A 20,986-nucleotide genomic window follows, 5' to 3' on the forward strand; every position below is an offset into this window, starting at 1 on the left:
GAGGTTCCAAATAATATGTAACTGATCAACAAGCAGCAAAATTATTTAAATAATTTGTGCCCAAAAGATAAGAGGCCAGAAAACTCCTGCCACACAAGGTGATAACAAAGGGAGAGAAACAAATAGGTACAGGCCTTTTTAAAAAATAGCTAGTAATTACTGGTATTGTTCAAATCTTCAAGTTTCCACTCAACTCCCCAGTTATTTCATGCCCATTATGTTATAGAAAGACTGAATTTACTGTAAAAGCTATAAATTAGGAACAAAAAACAGAGAATTTCGAGCCTAATTTCCCCTCAATTTTTTTTTAAAAAAAAGATAGGCACTACATGGTCCAGGATGGTTAGAAGAAGGCACTTCTCCCAATCGCAACATGTATTCAAAAGGTAACGAACAATGACTCTGCAATTATGTCAGCCAACTCTCACGGCACTCTTGGATGCATTAGTTGTGGCTTCACAGACCTGTGCATGTCCAGCTTTTCTAAATAGCCATTACCCTGTTATTTCACTACTGAAGACTGCTCACCTTCGCCCCATACTACGTGACTCAGTGCAACAGTCTGGGAACTGACCTTATCTGTGATGATAGAGGCGAAGAGCATTGAGCACTTCAGCTCTTCCCATATCACCTAGAATTTGGTTGCCTTCTCCATTCAGTAAGGGTTCCATAGTTTCCCCGACCACCTTACTGCTAACAAACCTGTAGAAATACTTCCTATCTTTCACATCCCTTGCTAGCTTCACCTCCAGCTGCATGTCGTGCTTCTCCTTATTAAATACAATAGGATTTTGCCATAACACAGATACAAAATAATCATCACTGACTCCCTTTCTGATGTACTAAAACGTAGAAGTGAGATTCCCAAATATTTCCTGAGAGCTGCAGATGAAGGAGTATTTTAGCTTTTCATCTGTCTAGTGCCAGAATGGCTATAGGAATAATTAGAAACATCTGGTAACAGAAAAGCAGTTTGGAAAATGCTTGGAACTGCTCAAGATTCTAACTTCTATATAGCTATCCAGGATGCCTGTACACTCATTGCATGGATCAGAGCCTGGAAGTTTGAAACACAAACAAATTCCTTAGCCAAAAGAGCCATAAACCCAGCATTTCCATGGCCTCTGAGTCAATGCCTGCAAATACAGTAACATGAGCAGCACACACAGTTTACAGATATGAGAAAGATTATATATCCTTGATTGGAAAGGGTGTAAATACAGACTTGAAGAAACATGTGAACACGCCCTACCACGTGGTGAGCAATCTGTGGCCCACAGGCCACATGCAGCTGATCTGGGTTGTACGAGAGACCTATGAGACACTTTGTCTGCTGTTGCCTATGCACAGGGTTGCCAGATTCCACTGGTTCCCACCCGTGTAGTTTCTTTCCCTCCTCTTGTACTAAAGTGACACACAGAGCAAGAGCACATGTAATGATGTGCATGCCGATTCTATGGATACAGAAGTTCTTTCAGTCAACGCTCTGCCCTGGGTTAAATCAGCATGACCCACAAATTCTAGGTACACGAGAACAGCTGCCAAAAGTTACTCACTGTATGCAGCAACGATGAGTCTTCAAATGTGTCCCCCTGTGGGTGCTCCACTATAGGTAGTGGGTCATCCCAGTGATGCAAATCAGAGATTTTTCCAGGCATGGTCAATTGGGCTGTGCATGCACTGTAACTGTTTCAAAACAAAAAAAGCAGTCCGGTAGCACTTTAAAAGACTAACAAAACAATTTATTAGGTGGTGAGCTTTCGTGGGACAGAACCACTTACTGTTTCTTGGCATTCATGCTCGTGTGTGTGGCCCGAGCCTTCCCTGTTAACGGTCTCAGAGGTACAGAAGTTAAATGTACTCCAAAGTAGAGAGAGGAGGAGGAGGAGTTGTGTCCCCCTGTGGGTGCTCCACATCTCAAAGAACCATCTTTACTGCACAAGGTGTGTAACTTCTTCCTCCTGAAGCAGTCTCTCCATGGGTACTCCACTGTAGGTGACTACCAAGCTGTATTCCGTGTGGTAGGTGGGGTTGCAGGTCCTCACCTTCTGCACTGTGTCAGTGGGAAACAGCCTTGACAAGTGCAGAGTGGCTGGCTTCTCTTAACTGCAGCATGGAAGATGACTGCATCCCTCCCCCAAACAGAGCCAAATGTTTGTGATCTTTGTCCCGTGGAGCTATTTGGAAGCGTCATGGTGTACACTAGTGAACAGTAACAGTGACAACCAAATTGGGCTGTGGGTGTGAAAAGAAAGTCCACGTCCTTTGGTGAGATGAAATATGTTCCACCAACCCTCTTGTTCACTGGCACTGCCAACATGGGTGTCTACCACATTTCATCTGAGGCTTCCACGATGGTCTCATCTATCACTAACAACTTTTGTAGCTGCTGTAGGATCTGTAGCAATTTATATATATTTGTTCCTGCACCTCTTGAAGAGCTTTCCCTTAGCTAGCAGCCACTTTTGAAGAACTCTTGAAATTGTTCGAGGTCATCAGTGGGTATTACAGCTTTGACAGGGAACAAAGACAAAAATTGCACTGGGGGGAAGGCGTCTTCTATATGGGTTTCTGGAGAATCATCCCCGTCTTGTTTTGTCCTCTTGATCTCTGTGGGAGGGATGCTTGGCTCTGTCTAGGACAGGGATCAGCAACCTGCGGCTCTTTAAGGAGCTCCTTGCAGCTCTGAGTACTGCTGCCACCGATTCCATGTGCGGTTCCAGAGGCGGCTGCTGCTGAAACAGAATTTACCGATATAAAAATAAATTCTGTTTAAGTAGCGGCTGCTCCGGAGCCACTGGGACGTCAGGGGTGGCAGGAAGCCTGGAAGTGAAAGCCGCCCAGCAGGGGGACACCCCATGTGGGCAGAAGCCAATCGGCAGGCGAGTAAGGGTGGCCAAGCCTGGCCCTGCAGGAGCTGCACAGCCCGCCAAGAAGGTGGAGGGGAGCAAGGGAGGAGCTGTTGTTCTGAGGCAAGTTAATCATCAGGGCAAGGGAAGGTTGGGGCTCAGGGGAGTTAAGTCTGGAGGCGGGGGGAGCGGTTTTGCAGGATGGTGGGTAGTGCTTGGGGGCGAATTTGGCAGCTGAGGCAGGTACAGGCTGGAGACGGGGATAACAGCTTTCTAACTGGTACAAATAATTGTGTGTGCTCTGTTACTAAACTAGGGGGTGATACAAAGCACGGTTTGATGTTATTTGTTAAGGACTATCTCATATCCCCATGCACCGCAGCTCTTGAAGGGTTGATTTTGCAAATGAATTTGAAAAAAGGGCTGCTCTTGTGATTTCAGTTGCAGATCCTGTTCTAAGAGGATGTTAATGGCTACCATGCTGGAGTAGAGGGAACTATATACTGTGCCCTATAGTATGCCCATGGGACCCACAGAGGCTATTACATAGGGCAGGGGTGGCCAACCATTTAGGGACTAACAGCCATGTGGATAGAGTGCAAAGAGCCACGTACTAGAGCCACCCCAGGGGTAGAGTAAGGTGGGGGGTGGACATGGCCAAGGTTGCCCAGACCAGGAGGTTTCGTGTGATGCGGTTGACACAGAGTTCGGTGGTGAATGAGGGAGGAATGCCGAAAAGAGAATCTTCTCCTCTGTTCTTCTGGTTCTGCCTGACTGAGAGGAGAGAGAGCTGGAGACCTTGGAGGGTGGTCAGAGGCTTGACCAGGTGACTGATCAGTGCTGCATAGCAGAGAGCGCGATACTGGCGAGACAGACGTTGTGGCTGAGGAAATGCATTGGTACCAGTCTGGCAGGTGCTGAGATGGTGCCGCCCTCCATTCTTTTTAGCGCCAGCTGGGGGTGCCAGGCCTACTACCCGGAGATAGATAGGGAACCAGCGCCGGCAGCATCAGAGCCCGTGTTACTGCTGCTGCCGCCGAGGAGGTCAAGCATTTGAGCTCCAATTCAGTGCCCGTGGAGGCCCCTGCCAATGAGGTGCTGGAGATGTCCTTTTTGCTCCATTTCAAGGAGGTCAGCACCACCAGTAGCAATTTTGCTGAGGATACTTTTAAGAGCCCCTTGCTGGGGATATTAGCCTGCTTCCTAGATACCTTGGAAGTTGGAGCTTTGTCTTTTGCTGGCATTGTCCATAGCATCTCCTGAGGAGTCCACTGGAGGGGGCTGAAGGGAGTTCTCTGTGACTATCATCTTGAGGTGAAATTCCCTGTCCTGTCTTGCTCTCATGGCGGGATTACTGCAGCATGAGCACTTCTGGAGAACATCTGATTCTCCAAGGCAGCCAACAGAAGAGGAATGGCCATCAGAGGCTGGCATGGGTTGACAACTAGCATTGCATTTTTAAAAGCAGGGGATCCTAGCATTGTGTTTTTTAAGGAACCTGTCAACAAGGGAAACGGGGAAAGAGTTCAGCTATTTACACCTACTGTTACTGGGGGAGGGAAGCCCAAATTGGGGAGAAATGGAGAGAAATTTGTCCCTGTTTCAGCCTTTTTTTTTTTTTTTTTTTTTTTTAAAATAATGGAAGCTGTCAACTAACTGAAGTAAAACTGACAATTAACTTTTTTGGTCATCATCTAGAGACATCAAGGGAAACTCCATCTGCAGCAGAGGACAGTAGAGAAGGAACTGAGAAGGGCTGGGCCATGCAGACAATCTGTTAAGGAGCGAATGCCATGAGAGAGCTATCGGTACGAGTGTGACCCAACAGACCACTGCTGGAAACATCCCCAATTTGCAGTGCTGGGATGACCTGAAACTTACACTGCAGCACCCACAGTGACACTATTAAAAGGTGATCTATCCTGTCTTGGCAAGACCATCTTGGTTACAATAATCTTGCCTACTGATATGAAGGAGGGCCATTCATGTGGCCCACTTACCAGCCTAGACTCCATAGGCATCTTACACCAGGCACATGACAGCTTCCAGAAACATTTTCCAGGTGTTAAGTGTCCCCCATCCCAGAAGACAAAAAATCACCACCACAGAGCTCAATGAGAGCTGCTTCTCCTTCCCTTCCATGGGGGCCAGCTATTAATGCAGGCAACTGAGTCAACTCCTCAAACAAGGCCACAAAGAAGTGTTTTACGCAGGCAACCTGCACAGAGAGTTAAGAGGATGCTGCTCTATTTCACCCCAGCTGGCAGAGTTCACTGGTTCTTCCACTGCATTTAGGCGATATCTGTTATAAGAGTGTTGCATTTTTGGTTGACTAAACTTAGCTACCTTAGATAGGAATTTGGCTAGGAGAGTCATATTGAGCCCTTTGCTCTTGCAAATGTGTGATGTGATTTTTACTGATCAGAACTAGTCAAGACAGTTTTTACAGCTCATCCAAGAGACAGCACCTTCTTTATTAAGAGATGGAATGCAACAACTTTTACTACTTTGATACTTCAAAAGGAGAGATTTAATTATATGTGTTGCACAAAAGCACTTCTGGCTGTACCAAGACAAGAATACTGACTTTCAAAATTTAATCTGACCATTGGTCCATCAAGAGTAATGTCCTGCCTTTACCAGAGATCAATAAATGATACTACAAGGGAAAACAAAAACCCTGTATAATGCATGTATGCAGCAAAAGTCAAGAAATGAAGAATTCCTTTCTGAATCTTATGGCAAGGAACTCATGATGGTCCCCCCGACATTGAAATCTATCAGATAACACCACAAAGTGGTTTATTTATATTTTAACTTGGTCCTAGAGTTGCCCTGTCTCTTTTAAAATCTAATTACTGTATTTAGTCCATGACCTTGTTATAGTGCATTACATAGAGTAACTGAATACGTCTCCCCATATTATGGGAGCTGTGTAACAAGGAGGTGGGACTGATCTATTTCAGCTATGACCTCCACGACGTAATTCATGTACTTCAGTTAAGCCTCATTCTACTCCAATGCTTCTCCCTTGTAGGCTTAAAAAAGCTAATGAAGGCAGAGCCCAATATTACACGTAAAGGCATGCAAATCCTAACAGGCAGGTCAATCCTAATCGTCTCATAGCTCAAAGGACACTGCAAATATGACACTCAAAGAATACAAATGAGTTTGAGTTTATTTTCCTGCCTTACTTAGCTTTCTGACCCATACATGCATATCACTGAAGAGAGATCCACTGTAGTTATGAAATGAGAGGTTGTGGGGGAATTTGTTTTCCTCCTTTACAGCAAAGTAAAGAAGTTTAAAATTGTACACGATGATTTCAACGAAGACCTGACAGTCCCAGGTCAGAAACCAAGCAGCAAGGCAAGCATGTGTGATGAACTTCAAGAGTTTAGAAGCAAATCAGTAAGCACTCAGAAAAAGCACAAGAAAACATTAGCTTTAGATCCTCAGGAAGAGCTTATAGGAATTTTGCACTAATGGTCTACATTTCTGATTCTAATACACTCCCAGTTCCCTCATTATGAATTTAATTCAGTTTGTCTCCGATAGCTCAGAATTGAGTAATTTCTTCAAAGTACGCTACAGACACAGCACGTTTAAAAAGTTTGCGTTCAGCAGCGAAAGACACAGCAAGCAGGATTTGCTCAATCAGAAACAATTTCTGCTGGATCTCCTGAAGTTTTCCAGACACAAATCCTATGCAACATGTATTGATGTGTTTGGAATAACAATATTAAGTCAGGAAGGGAATAAGAAATAGACTTTTCTTTTAATTATGACTACGATTAGTTCCATCAGCTTGTTTATACAGTTTTGACAAACTCGAAGAGGGAAAATTCCAGTTTTTCTAGTTCTGTAAAATAAACTTCAACTCTCAAACTGATGAGCTAGCTCACTGTACCTCAAGGCAAAAGACTGTCTCTAGAAGGAGCCAGAAAAAAGCATTATACATATATTTTAACGGATGTAATAAATTGCTTACATGCTTGAGATCCAGACATCAGCTTACTAGCTTATTAATGTTATCGTCCAGCAGGTAAGCAAAATTCAGTCCCGATTCCCCCAATAAGGACTGGGAGTATGTCCTGTGATATTTGTGGGGTCTTCGCAAGTGTCTTACGCACGCATAGAACTGAAAAAGAACTTTGTAATCTCAACATCTTGTCTCTCACCAAGAAAAGTTGGTCTAGGAAGAGAGGCTACCTCCCCACCTTGTCTCTTACACGCACAGAGTATCAGTGACTGACTCTTGAAAAAGCCACATCCTCATTGCTCACCACCAAAGAAAGAGTATCCTTCAGAAAGGAGGGATGAATTTAAGCAAGCCTTGGTGTCAAAAATGGGAACTTTAGGAAAAAACTGATAATGCATCTCAGATCAAAGAAAGATAGCTAGTTATATTAGAGCACAACTACTACTGTAGCTATACTTCAAACTTAGGGCAAGTGAGTCTGAAACAAGTTAGCAATCTGCTATCCCCAGAAAGCAATACATTTATCATTACTGTGAATACAGATATTTCACATTCTAAACAACAGACATACGTACAAGTAATGTTAGAGCTGTGAATAATTCTCAGACACAAAATATTTGCTTTTCCAAAAGGACGAACAGCTCAGATTAGCCTCTCTCATGATAGCAAAATCAAAGTGACCTTGGGCTGTTGATGTAGCACAGCTTGACTTAAAGGGGTATGGAATGTTTTGAGGAAGCCTGCAGTTCAGCTGCCAGATGATTCACCTACGCCAGAAGAACTCACTCAGGGTTTGAAAGGAGGCTTAGGGTGGGATTTATGAACTTATTTTCCCCAAAGCTTCCATGGCACAAAGGCAGACAGTTCCTCCAAAAAGAACATTTGACTCCAACCCATCTCCCTTTCAGCCAATGCAGACAAATTTGAAGGTTCCAGTGGAAGAAACTTAATATTACCAGACCTCTGACTGTGCAAAACCCTAAACACGCAATGAATCTGATCTACGCAGAATAATTAAAACCAGTTTCTGGAGCCCTATGCAGTGCTGAAGGCAGACTGATTTCTCTGGCTGGCTGTGCTGTGCGCCCGCACACACACACACCCATGAATAATAAACAGGCCTCAAGGTTAGCTGATGTGCATTCACTGTGGAAACAGTAGTTAAGCCAAACGGAAATATTAAATGCAACATACCTTTTATATTTAACATTTATGAAGTTCCTCAGAAGGAACACATGCAATCAGCTTTACTCAAATGTTCAAGGCTTGCACATTTTGGCATTTCCATTCCATTACTTTAAAATACAAATATTCATTCACCCTTTGCGCTGTTGGTGTGATTGGAGGGGGGACAGTCCCCAAACAGGGAAAAATGAAAGACTGGTTTATATTTATGAAAAATGAAATTCTGATGGAATTCTCTCAGACTGCAAAAAGTTCAATACTGTTGTCCAAAGCTTCTCCTTAAAATATTTACCATATTTTCTAGACTATTCCATAAGGCCATACTGGGTCAGACTAATGGTCAATTCAGCCCAGTATCTCTGACAGAGGCTGGCACCAGACACTGCAAAGGAAGTGAATAGAACCAGGCAATTACTGCATGATCGGTCTCCTGTCACCCAGCAGTCACAAAGTCAGAGGTGCCTGGAGCATGGGGTGGCCTCCCTGACCATTTGAGGCTATCAGCCAACACGAACCTCTCATGAGCCTCTTGTGACCCTGCCAGTCATTTGTTAGTAATTAAAATTCAGAGTTCCAGCTATGTGATACGGTGTAATTTAAAAACCTCCATTTAGTGCCAACTAACAAGCCTGAGAGGAAGGTCTCTATCCTCAGAGCAGGGAGAGCCCATGTCCACCCCTAACTGAGCTTTCCAGTGAGCTGGGATGCTCACTCATTAGAGAACACATGCCAAGGTTGCCTCTGCACATATCAACTGCTGTTAGATGGCCTGATGACTTGTGAGTCAGGCTAGACTTGAAAGGGTGACCTGAATGTGAAATACACCCTGCCTTGTTACCAAATCAAGGGTCATTCAGTCCAAATATTTTTTAGAAATATTTATACTGGCAGTCAGCTTCTATACCTCCTTAAATTAGCTCTCAGGTAAATTCCACTGAAGTAGAATGTGGTTAAACTGGCAAGTGCTGTCCTTTTCTGATCTGGAAGATGCCATTATCACTTTCACTTACTCCTTACATAGTAAGGCTCCCTACTGATATTAAAAACACCACATGAGTTTTAAAGAACACACACTGAAGTGCTGCCCACAATACCTTGCCATAGAAGTCACTCATCTGGTACAGTGGGATGTGTTGGGTACCACCGTACAATTCAATAACCTCGTCATCAGGCACCGGCTTCAGACCTCTGCAAAACAAGTTACAAAAAACATCGCATTACTGTTAGCAACCCGTGGGTGCAAACCAGAGGGAAGAAAGGAAAGACTGGTCATCTTCTATAAAGTTCTAAGCCTGAGAGAGAAGAAAAGGACCTTAGCATGAAGTCTGTTTTACCACCAGCTGGCATTTCACTCACCCACAATCACTGAAAGGGCAGAGATCATCTTCCACAGGGTACAGTAAGCCCTCAAGACACACCAAGTTGTACACATGTTGGGTTGATGCGCCTGCCACTCCGGACAGGAAACTGCTCTTGTGGGGGTGGCAGCTGTGCGCCAAGCTGCTGTCCCTGACAGGAGCGGTTTTCTGGTCCCCAGAGTGGTGGGGAGCTGGGAACCAGGCAGGAGCCTGGCTCCCGATTCCTTTCCGCTTGCAGAGCCAGGAAAACTGACCAGGGTAGCAGCCCTGGTTACTTTCCTGGTTCCAAGGAGTGGAGGGGAATGGGGAGCCAGGCAGTTCCTGGTTCCCAGCACACCTCCAATGGCTGGAGGCATGAAACTGACCAAGGCTGCTGTCTTGGTCAGTTTCCCCTCTCTGCAAGTGAAGGGGAGCCAGGCTGTTGCCTGGTTCCCAGCTCCCCAGGGCTTGTAGGACCCAGGAAACTGACCAGCTGGTCAGTTTCCCAGGTCCTGCAAGCAGCAGGGAGACTGGAACCAGGCTGCCTCCTGGGTCCCAGCTCCCTGTCACTCTGGGAGCCAGGAAACTGACCAGCCCTGGTGGGCTGAACAGTTTCCCGGCTCCTGCAAGGCGAGGGGAGCCGGGAATCAGGCTATTGCCTGGTTCCTGGCTCCCCTAGACTTGCAAGAAAATTCAAGTTCTGCAGGGGCTGCAGTTTACTGTATTTATAGGCAGGTAATAGCCTATAGCTTGATTTAGTCAACATGGCAAAGAAAGATTCCAGTTTCATATCTTTTTATTTTACAGAGAGCAAGCACTATTGAACAGATATGTCTGGCTTTCATCTTGCCACAACTAGGTCAGACTAATGAAAGACTTCTCCAGTACGTCTCATTCTCAGGGACAGAACACACGTACCAACCAAAGATCAACGTACAATCTTAACTAGTCAGCCCTGTATAATTACAGCTTCAGGTAATTATCGTATTACATGATCTTAAAAACAGCAAGAAAATGTGATGGTGTAAGAAAGTTTCACGTGGCTTTGTGTAACCTGTGCAGATATTTTTTAACTCAGAGCAGAAGCTAAAGCAGGGGCGGGGAAGACCTGGCTTGCCAAACCTTTTAAGCTGCCCCTGCGGCTCCTCCCGATGGCTCTCTGTGCTGCACTGAGGAAAGAGGAAGGATTTCCCATTCTGTCCCATGCTCCCAGCACATTTTCTCAGCTCCTGTTGGCTGGAAAACAGCCAATAGGAGCTGAGAGAGTTTTCTGAGGGTAGGAACAGTGCACGAAGCCTCTCCTCTCCCCACTCCTGCCCTGCAGCACAGAAAGCCACATGGCACAGCCAGCCACTTGGAGTGGTCTTGGGCTGGTGGCAGGCAGGGAAGCCTGCCTGAACGCGTTGCTGGCCAGGAGCTGCTTAAATAAGTGCCTCATGGCCAGAGGCTGCCTCTGGAACCCCACCCACTCATGCACCCTAACTCCCTTCCCACCTCCTGCACCCTCCCTCATACCAGAATCCTTTACTGGATCCATATAGCCCTTGAACCCTGCACTCCAATACTCTGCCCCAGGTTACAACCCCCTCCTTCACCCAAACTTCCTCCGAGCCCACACTGCTTCCATAGAAAAGTGCAGCCCTTGACCACTTCCCCTTTCCCCCATCAAAAATGACTGCCCATCCCTGAGCTAAATTACCCCTTCCTGTTTCTGTTTACGTCAGCTAATGTTTTCTCTGGAGGAGACCATTCAACCTGGATAGACCTTACCCAATATGTGCCCCCTAGTGTCCAACTAGGCCTTCAAGATTTAAAAGCTATGTAAGACTAGTCTGCAGATGTGGAGATGATGCACACATTTATGTGGTATTTTTGTAATTATTTTGCAAAATATTTACTTGTCAAGCCAACGATGGGCCTTTCTTCTAACTCAACAGATCAGAACATTATCTTGAGGGTTTTTGTGTTTTTTTTAGTGACCTTATTCGTGAAAAGAAAATTTAACTATTTCCATCGTTTATATAAATAGCTCTACAAAAGTGATTTGAAATAACCTTATTCCACAGGTTCAGTGAAGGTTGTCGCAATGCCTGGGGACTGTAAACAAAGGAGTCTTGAAAGCAAAATTCTTTGATTTTGGAACTCTGCCTTTGGTAGTCTTGCGGTTTTAATGTAATCTCGAGTTTAACTGCAAAAAGGCATTGTTCCAGAACTAAGACACAGTCAACTTCCACACACAAAAATCTCAGGAAACAAAAAGCTACCATTTTATGAGCACTTCTTGTAATACAGAACACTAACAACAAAAAAACTCAAAGTTTATTTCTTATGGCCAGTGCAGCATAATTCCCTAACTGCAGAATCTCTCAGACTTGGTCAGGTCTGGTTCAAATATATAGGATATTGCCACTTGAAAGAAGTTAATAGAACAGCCAGGATGATTTAATTTTTTTTCCCCCCAAAAAAGAGGATTTTCTTACTTTTGCTATAGCACTGTTTAGAGCCAAATTCTTGCTCTCACTAAACTTGTCCTTGCTCCCACTAGCTGTTTTTAAGAACTACCAAGGGAGCCTATGACTTCCAACAGACACTTATGTCACTACTGGAAATCTAAAATAAAACTCACTGCAATTAGTAGACATCTGACCAAATTAGGACCTCAAAAGTCAGCTCTTTAATCCCTTAAATTTAAAAGCTTCCTCTTCCCTGTCAATTCTAGTTTGACAAAGCGGAATAGGTAAACACAATGGCTGTCTCTACACTAGCAAGTTCTTTTGAAATATTTTTCAAAAGGGGCTTTTTCAAAATATCCAGCGGAACATCTACACACAAAAAGCATTCTTTTGAAATTAAATCAAAAGAATGCGGTGCTCCTTTTGAAAGTGCTCTTCCACTCTGGTTTCAGGAAAAGTGCCTTTTTACGAAAGGAAATCTGTGTAGACACTCCACGGGCCTTCCTCCCTCCCCCCCCAAAAGAACAGTTCTCATGGCACCTGATTTTTTAACCCCAGCCTACACGTGCAACAGAGTGGGGACTGTGTGGCTGCTCTCTTTTGAAAGAGCAGATTGCTTTTTTGTGTGGACACGTGCTTTCGAAAGAAGTTCTTTCAGAAGAGGTCTTCCGGAAGGACTTCTTTTGAAAGATTGCTGTAGTGTAGATGTAGCCAATGACTTCAGATCAGCAAGCAACTCCACCATCAGCAGATGTGTATGTATGCACTAATTGGAGATCAAGGTCACTTGTACTGCACGGCTGTAACAAACTTCCCTTTTTTAAGGTTGTGTATATTGCATCACTGAGCTGCTCTCTTAGAGAGCGGCTGAAATGTGAGGAAAGGAACACAAGAGCTGACTGAAGCCACCTGTCAACTGCAACACGGGCTGAAGAGTCAGGGGCAATTATTAAGGCAAGAGGGTTAAAAAGTTCTCTCATTGCGTGCACTCATGTCCCACACTGTAATGCTGAGGTACACTTTCACCCCAATCTCATCTCAATAGCTCATGGCAGCTTTCTCTAGCCACCTTCCCTGCCTGGACCACTGTGCTTGGTCAGCAACTTCTGGCCTTGTTCCCCTCAAAGAGGCTGGGGATGAAGGAGCCCAGAAACAACAGTGGCTCAAAAATATTGAAGATGGGATCTCACCGCAGCCGGCGGGAGAGGAAGAGGACATTGACACACACTTGTTGGTTTGTTTAGGTCCCAGTCTAGACAGCTCCATGCAACATTGATTTTGCCCTTCTCATCCAAGGATGTTGTACACAGCTAAGCATAAGACACCTTTGTCATGGAAGGTGCTGCCAGCAGTGGGGAGCCTGCTGACTATTTACTATTTCAGACACCTGTTTCCTGTTTATGGGAGTTGAGGGAGGGGGAGCAGAGAGACAGAAAGGACAAAATACTGAAGCTTCATCATGCTCCATCAGTGTAAATGAATTGTTTGACTAACTTCATCATTGTCATATCTCACTCACTCTCTCTCATTTTCAGAATCATTGCCCAAAGCAGAGTTTAAAAGTATAGTGTGGAGATTAGCCATTAGTTGCCTGTAATTTCATTCAGAAAAAAAATATTTAATTATTCCTGCCAACAAAAAAAGAAAAAAGTGTAAAATATTGTTTTATGTTCTCCGATGGGCTTCTGACGTTTTTGCTTTGGAGTATTTGCTTGTTATACCACGCTGTACCAGCCTCCTCGTTTCTAAAAGAGGAGAGCCTTCAAATCCAACCCTGTCAGGTGCTGAACAGATTCAAGTCTCCCAGGGAAGTCAGTGCAAAGGACTTATGCTTGCTTACACAGCCAGGCCAGGTCAGAACCTGAGGAGTTTTTATACCAAGTGTGTCGATCCAACTTCCATGACACGGCTCCCTGAGAAAGAAAAGAGTGGCAGAAGCAACCTGTGTGTTACATACCAATACTCTATTCAAGGACTTATGCAGTTGTTTAAGAAAGGTACTCCCTATTACTTTGCATTTCACTCAACTTTTTCCCCAATTCATGAAAAATGCCTCAGGCTAATGGAGCTAAAAATCTACCTTCCAATTTTAATATCCAAACAACTTTCCAGCTTGCTGAGCATGCTCCTGTCAGGATATGCTTGGCTCTGGCGAGAGGGAGACTTTCCTTAGTTCAAAGACTTAGTCAGGAAAGCTGACCTAGGTAGACCGTGCAACAACTTGCAGACTTGGTGGGGTAAGTGATCCGATGTGTCACTGTCCATAAAAAAAAGTTACATTTGCACTCCCACACTTGGCTCTCAATGCTTGAAAAGAATAACCACCTGCAACTGCACGTCAGGCAACAGCTTAGAATCATTACTCAGCAAGTGGAGACAGGATAAGCTAGAGAACGTTGCTTTCTGCACGTAAAATAAAAAGAGCTTTGCAGACGTGAGATTTTGCACTCCATCTTCAGGCTAAGCCCTTGGAGAATTTAGAAAATACATTCACATTTGACACACCTATATGCAGTTCCCAGCTGGACATAATGGAAAGCATCAATCTTCATCAGAAGACTCTGAAGAGACAAAAGTGCACAGTAATCATTGGTAGTATATGGTATGCATGTAGCCACAACAAATTAAGTTTAGTGATGTCCCAAAGAAATAAGAAGAAAATGAGAAATTAAAATGGCCCCCATGCTGTATGAAAACTGGATTACAAATATGCATAACTCAAAGATGGTCTTCTTTTCCCTGTAAGCCCAAACTATGACTGGTCCTAGAAAAACACATGACCGTGCTACCTAGTGCTGGAATCCATCTTGAATCTTTTATTTCTCCATGGGTATGGAGAGCATAAACCAAGGGGTCCTATCCTGGGAAAGCCCATTTAAAGAATGGAAAGCATTAGTCTTTTGTCTTTAACTGGCTTTCAAAATTGCCTCCCCGCTTTAAGAGGAGACACATGAAGAAACCTGAAAACAAAGAACTCCAAAAAGCTGTAAACCCAGGCCACAGAGAACAGACGAACAAGTGAAACTACCTGAAAAATTTTATCTGAACTAGAGACATGATGTGAGGAACATACTCAGAAAATTGCTCATTGTGTATTAGGCTTAATTGGTGTATTTTGTTTATTTTGGCTTAGTAACTTACTGTGATCTGTTTTCACTTGCAATTCACTTAAATGCTACTTTTTATATTTAATAAAAAACGTGTTCATTGTCAAGCCAAGTATAAATAATTATTACTGGGGAAGGGGAGCAGAGAGAGGATCAACCACTGTGCATCCCGCTCTTTAATCGATGAAAGGGGCTCACATGAGCTTTTGCTGTGTAAAAGCTGCATTCCTGGATGCTGCCATCAACAGCCTTATAGCTGAGCCCTCCCAGAGCTGAGCAGGTTCAGTGGCTGTGTTGCTTTGGTGGGGATCGGTGGAGGGCCCTGTTACTCAAACTCTGTGCCTTTGTTGGGGAAACCCAGCACAAGAGGGTAGTTGGCCACCACAGAGAGCAGGCAGGCTCAGTCATATAACCAGCACAGCGATGACAGTCCCAAGGAGACACCTACGATTCAATCTGTCGCACTAACTTAATCTGAATGTATTTTCAAATTGTGCAGAAATCCCTTCTCTTCATTGAAGCATCACAGGGAAATGCCATGAAGCACGACATGCTATTACATTCCAACTCAGGACCTATTTTCAAAATCTTTTTCAGGAGGTGGCATGTAGAAAAGGGAGTACAATAGCTCTTTTGCATTAAGACAATCCCTTGTGTACACATAGCTAGGGTGGGGTTTGTGTGTAAGGAGAGCTGTAGTACATCACATTTTACTTACTCATAACTAATATTCACGTTCATGCCAAATCTTATTTTCTTCTTACTTTTTTAGACCATGTACCAGTTCCCATTCTTGTACCAGAATGGGATCATCACACTGGCCCTCTTTTTGTATTGATCTTTATTGATAAGGTATCCCCCTTCTTTTTTATTCCCCCAGACATTATGCAACAACCACAATGGAACTGCTTAACTAAAATGTGGCTTCTGAGACTAACCCAGTTCTGCTGTGAAAATCAGAGATAATTAGTACAAGAATTATTCATTTCTCATCATTGCAAGTGCAAATTACTTTGGACTCTAATGTTCCTAAACTAAAAGGCACCCCCATATCTAGCATACTGCGATATGTCTAGCCTAACCACTGACTGTCAACTAAATAAAGCAGCATGCTCCATTCACGCAGGGCTTGATTTTCATGTGTTTTAAAATAAGAAATGAGGCAGCCCATGCTACTACCCACCCACTGAAAGAACAGTTTAATTGATGCATGAACAACATGTGCTCTTATTTCAGAAATCCGTGCTTGGATAGTAGCCAGCAGAACACAGAAAACAATTGGACAACCTCTCTGCTGTGAATTCAGAAGCCCATACTCAGCACAGACTTGTGCCATAACGTCAGTTTTAGCATTATAGCTCAGCTGAGGTAGAAGTGAAGACAGCCTGGGAAACCCAAAATGTCCTTGTTCCTCTTTAAAAGGGGTACCTTCTCTATTTCAGTGAATTGATTAAATTTACTTAATTCAGAAATAACCAGATTATCAAAATTAGATTAACTTTGCCCCAGAAACTGCCTCTGCCTCTTCCCTCCCCAACTCCCCACTGAATATCAAGCTATTTAACTGTAGCAAAGTGATGCCATATTTTTCAGAACTATACTTGCCCATGGTTATCTAAAGTTACTGAAGAGAGTTAAAACAAAAGCTCGCACTTCCTTTGCATGCCCCTAAGGTGCATACACCTCTCAAACTACGCAGGGCTTCTGAATGCAAGTCTGAGAAGCTACAAAGGCTTAATGAGAGTTTCTGGCACTATTTCCAATACTAGGGTCTTGTCTACACTAGCCCCCTCCTTCGAAGGCGGCGCATAAATGAGCCAGAGCAGAGAATAGCAATGAGGTGTTGCACTGTGTATGCAGCACCTCATTAGCTTAATTCTTGCTGTGGGAACTTCGAACTTGCCAGCTGCGAAGCGCTCCAAGCCGCGTACACTTCAAACTACCCGCACAACTTCAAAGTGCCCTTTTGGGAGCAAGGGAACTTTGAAGTTGCGCAGGTACATGGCTTGCCGGCGTGAAGTTCCTGTGGCGAGAATTAAGCTAATGAGGTGCTGCATAGCACCTCACTGCTTTTCTCTCCTCCACTTGTTTACATGCCCCCTTCCAAGGAGGGGGCTAGTGTAGACAAGCACTAGAACTAGTACAAATTTAAAAAAAAACCACCCTCTGCTGTAGCTACCGTCTTCAATGATTTAAGAGTTATATGAGAGAGAGAGAGAGAGAGAGAGAGAGAGAGAGAAGCCTTGTAGCTAGCCTTTTTTATATGAATTCCATTTGTCCCAAAGAATTTACAACTTAAGAGAACCTGTGGAAGGACAGATACAACAATACCCAGAGACTCTTCTGAAAGCTGTTCTGACCCCATGTCATTACAGGAAAGAGATAGCATTGATCTGCCTTTCACATAACTCAATGTACAAGGGAAAGCAAGTATGAAATTCAAGGTGTCAGTCACCTTTTGTACATCATAATGAAGTCCTCTGATGGCGAATCCAGGAAGGTAATCGTATTTCTTGAGTCCTTCTGGGTACTGGAAAGTCATGAGAAGTCAGTCAGCGAAGCTGTGCCAGGAAACTAAAGACAGCTTTCCAGCTTTGATAAGAGACTAAAGAATTTAGCACACAGAATCAGGCCCAAACCCCTTCAAATCCCTTCACCCTCCACCCTACACGTGAAATATATTTAAAAGAGATAAAAAGGCAGAGTGCATGAGAAAGGTTGATTAATCAAATCTTTCTGCAGCCCTTGCTCTCTCACATAATCACAGGCAGGAGCCTGGAGAATGGTTAAAGTATTGCTAGAAGGAGTGGAGCTTCAAGTTTCAGACACTTTCAGCTAGAACAGGTGTGTCTAACCCACGGCCCTGGACAGCTAGTAATGCGGCCCCACGAGATCGTAAACTTTTAACATTATTATGTGATTTATATACATTAACTATATTATATAATTTATATGGGGCCCAAGACAATTCCTCTTCACTCAATGCGGCCCAGGCAAGCCAAAAGGCTGGACACCCATGAGCTAGACAATGGGATAGATATCCCAATATCCTCTACCCTTCCCAGCGGCTGGGACTCTTGAGAGTGTTCCCCTGGGGCCTGACAAATGCAGGCTCTCCCTGCCCAGTCTTTCACAGCTGTCTCTGGCTATTAGGGGCCTGCTAAGTTTTCCAAGCCCTAGTAAATACAGGTATTAGTCAATATCATACATTCCCTATTTGAAATTGCTGGTATCTATGCCATCATACACCAGCAAATTCTGCCCAGACTGCCTTTTTGTATGGTCAGTGATTTGTTTTTATATGCCACATTCATCATGTCAGACATAGCATGGCTCTTTAGCGCATGCTGAGCCAACTGTTCATTCTGAATGTTATAAATCCTATTCTGTATGCATGGGTTACCTAAAGAATGATAAATAAAGATGTAGGCTCATACCGCAAACCCAACACTATGATCTCAGAGACCGTAACACAAGCTGGAATTTAAAAAAAAATGCCATTGAAAACTATTTGAGATGTTTGGAACACCAGGGAAAATACTGAAGCTTAAGTCACACACATCAGAATTTGTACATACTAAAGTGCTCAGCTTTACATTTCTTTTCTTAAATATAAACATAAACCTGCCAAAACAAGAGAACAGAGGCACATCCAATAATGTATTTAGGAAATTACTCTAAAAGACACATTATATCCCATATAACTGTTAAATACAAATACTGCATTTCCTTGCTACTGTTCTAATTATAGAAACAAAACAAACACAAACCACCACCTGTTTATTGGGTTACATTAGTCCAAGACAAGCTGAGGCCCTTCTTCTAATCTAGAGCTCACAGCAGAAAGGAGGGTTGGTACAGGAGATAAGAGAATTTTGTGTGTGTGTGTAAAAAAGTGATATAGGAGCAACTCTTTGAAGATGTTCAGACATTTTCACTTTTACAATAAATCCCAAGGGAGATGGATTAGCAAACAGAGTGCCTGTTTCTTTAAAAGTATAATTACATAGCTATTACCATCACTGACAATTCTCTCTACACACCCAGTGAACTTCACGGAGAATGTTTTACCAAAAGGTTTTGGGGAGAAGAAAGCAGTAAGATTAATAAAATAAACCCATCTTATTATCAGATGTTTACCTTATACTGTTCTATTAGTATGTCTCTGGCAGTGTTGAATATCATAGAGTGTAATAAATTAGAGTACTGTGCTAATGTATAATCATAATCAAAGCCATAGATCTCAACATCTCTTAAACTGATCTCATTATTTGCGTAGATAGCCGCAGGGTTAAGGAGATTGCAGACTCCTGGTGGAAGCAAATCTGGAGGGAGAGAGGGAAAAAAAGCCACAAATTAAATTTTTTAAAAAAAATTTGATTTGGAAGCAGTTACTTAGTAGAGCAGTGTTCATTTCCCCTGCTGCCTCCTCTCCCCCCGCACCCTCCGAAAAGATTTGTACCTCTGCTATGTAAAAACTAAAACAATACTCCACATGAAAAGGCATTGTAAAGTTTCCAGCCATCAGCCATGCCTAGTGAATATGGCAACTGTTTAAAACAGCAAGATTAACATTTGCATTTTCAAAAACAAAGTTACTGGATTTCTGTAAAGTTTCTACATAGCCTTAAGCAAAACAGATTTGGGGATTTAAACCGGTCAAGTTCCTGGATCTCAGCAGCTAGCCGTACATAGCAGCAGCTGGACATACTGTGGGATAGCTAAGAATGTATTCTGAAGTTATAGTTTTTGTGTTAAAATATGAACAATCTAGACATCAGTTCCAAGAAGTCCAGAATAATTAAACCAAAGGTCTAGACTGTTTGCCATCCATTTGCCACAGAACTAGAAAAAGATTTCATGCAAGAGTTATTCAGTCCTGCGGGTTATTTTGTTTTCTCTCCTCTTACTTCCCTCCACTCCCCATGCGCTCCAAGATAAGCAGTTTTTAAAAAAAAAAAACCCACACACTTAGACTAGGCTCCTTGAGTTTAAAGCTGATAAAGATTGTTTATCAGAGTGAAGCAAAGAAACTACTCCCAAAACAGATCGACCTTGTAAATATGTTGTAACTTCAGAGCAGTGGTGGGCAACCAACAGCTCACACACCACGTGTGGTCCAGGGCTCCACTTGCGGCCTGCGCACTCCTCATCTGCCCTTCTTCCCTTGGGCCTCTTACACACTGGGGCACTGGAGCCTCAAGGGAGCAGGGGAAGTAGGGACTCTGTGAATCAGCTGTTCACAGATGTTCAAGCTTTGGGAGGGCTGGGGAGTAGCAGGGACAGAGCATGGATTTGTGGTGCTCCAAAAGTGCGGGAAAGAAGGGGAGGGAGGGTAGGAAGTCCAGGGCTCCAGTGACCAGGTGCATGAGAGGCGTGGGGAGAAGAGGAGCACACGCGGGGTCCTCAGGCTGCAGGCAGAACACCAGTGGGCCACAGGTTGCTGCAGTCCACTGAGGTGAAGGAAGGCCACTCATGAAGTCTATTTTGGCTGCCCACCACAGCTTTGGAGCAAGGTACACGTTAAGTCAATCACAAGTGCAACATTTAGCTGAGCTGTGTAACGGCACAAAAAGATTTTAAATAGCCTGGTCATTCAGAGCTCTTATGTATCCTCTCCCTCAGCTGGCAACAGAAATACCACACCAAAGCCGGGAAGATAAACCTCAAGCTTGCCAATGGCAACTGTAAGTGCTACTCCTTTACATAGGGCTCCCTAACTTTACCCACACAGGGATCAGTGGAAGGAGGGAGTGGGGCAGGGAGAAAGAGACAATACAGCACATTACTTATCCTCCTTCCCCATATGTTTATGAATGGTTTTATGATTTACGACACCAATGCTGATGTTTTTCAGGTGTTTTCTTCCTTGAAGAGTGCCGGCAGAGGCAAGCCAAACAATACTAAATGACTGAGCTTAACTAAGGAGACTGCTGTGCTATTTACTTACTGGTTACTGTGCTATTACCATCCTTTCTATTTTAGAGATTTAAGATACTATAATAAGATGGGGATTGTTGTCCTTCTCCTAACAGTAAGACTAGCCTTAGCATACAACTTTCCCCACCCTTAT

General features: G+C 43.7%; 1 protein-coding gene across 1 annotated transcript in view; it reads right to left on the reverse strand.

Annotated features, from left to right (window-relative positions):
• NT5DC2 (5'-nucleotidase domain containing 2) overlaps positions 1–20,986 on the reverse strand; it is a 64,896-nt gene that overhangs the window by 30,085 nt on the left and 13,825 nt on the right. The window contains exons 2-5 of the mRNA XM_075006003.1: positions 19,054–19,238; positions 17,369–17,443; positions 14,312–14,367; positions 9,111–9,204 (exon numbers count right to left, since the gene is read on the reverse strand). Coding sequence (XP_074862104.1) covers positions 9,111–9,204; positions 14,312–14,367; positions 17,369–17,443; positions 19,054–19,238 — 410 coding nt within the window. The remainder of the gene's footprint in view (positions 1–9,110; positions 9,205–14,311; positions 14,368–17,368; positions 17,444–19,053; positions 19,239–20,986) is intronic.

This window comes from Carettochelys insculpta, chromosome 11 (assembly GCF_033958435.1).
Source record: "Carettochelys insculpta isolate YL-2023 chromosome 11, ASM3395843v1, whole genome shotgun sequence".
NCBI lineage: Eukaryota > Metazoa > Chordata > Testudines > Carettochelyidae > Carettochelys > Carettochelys insculpta.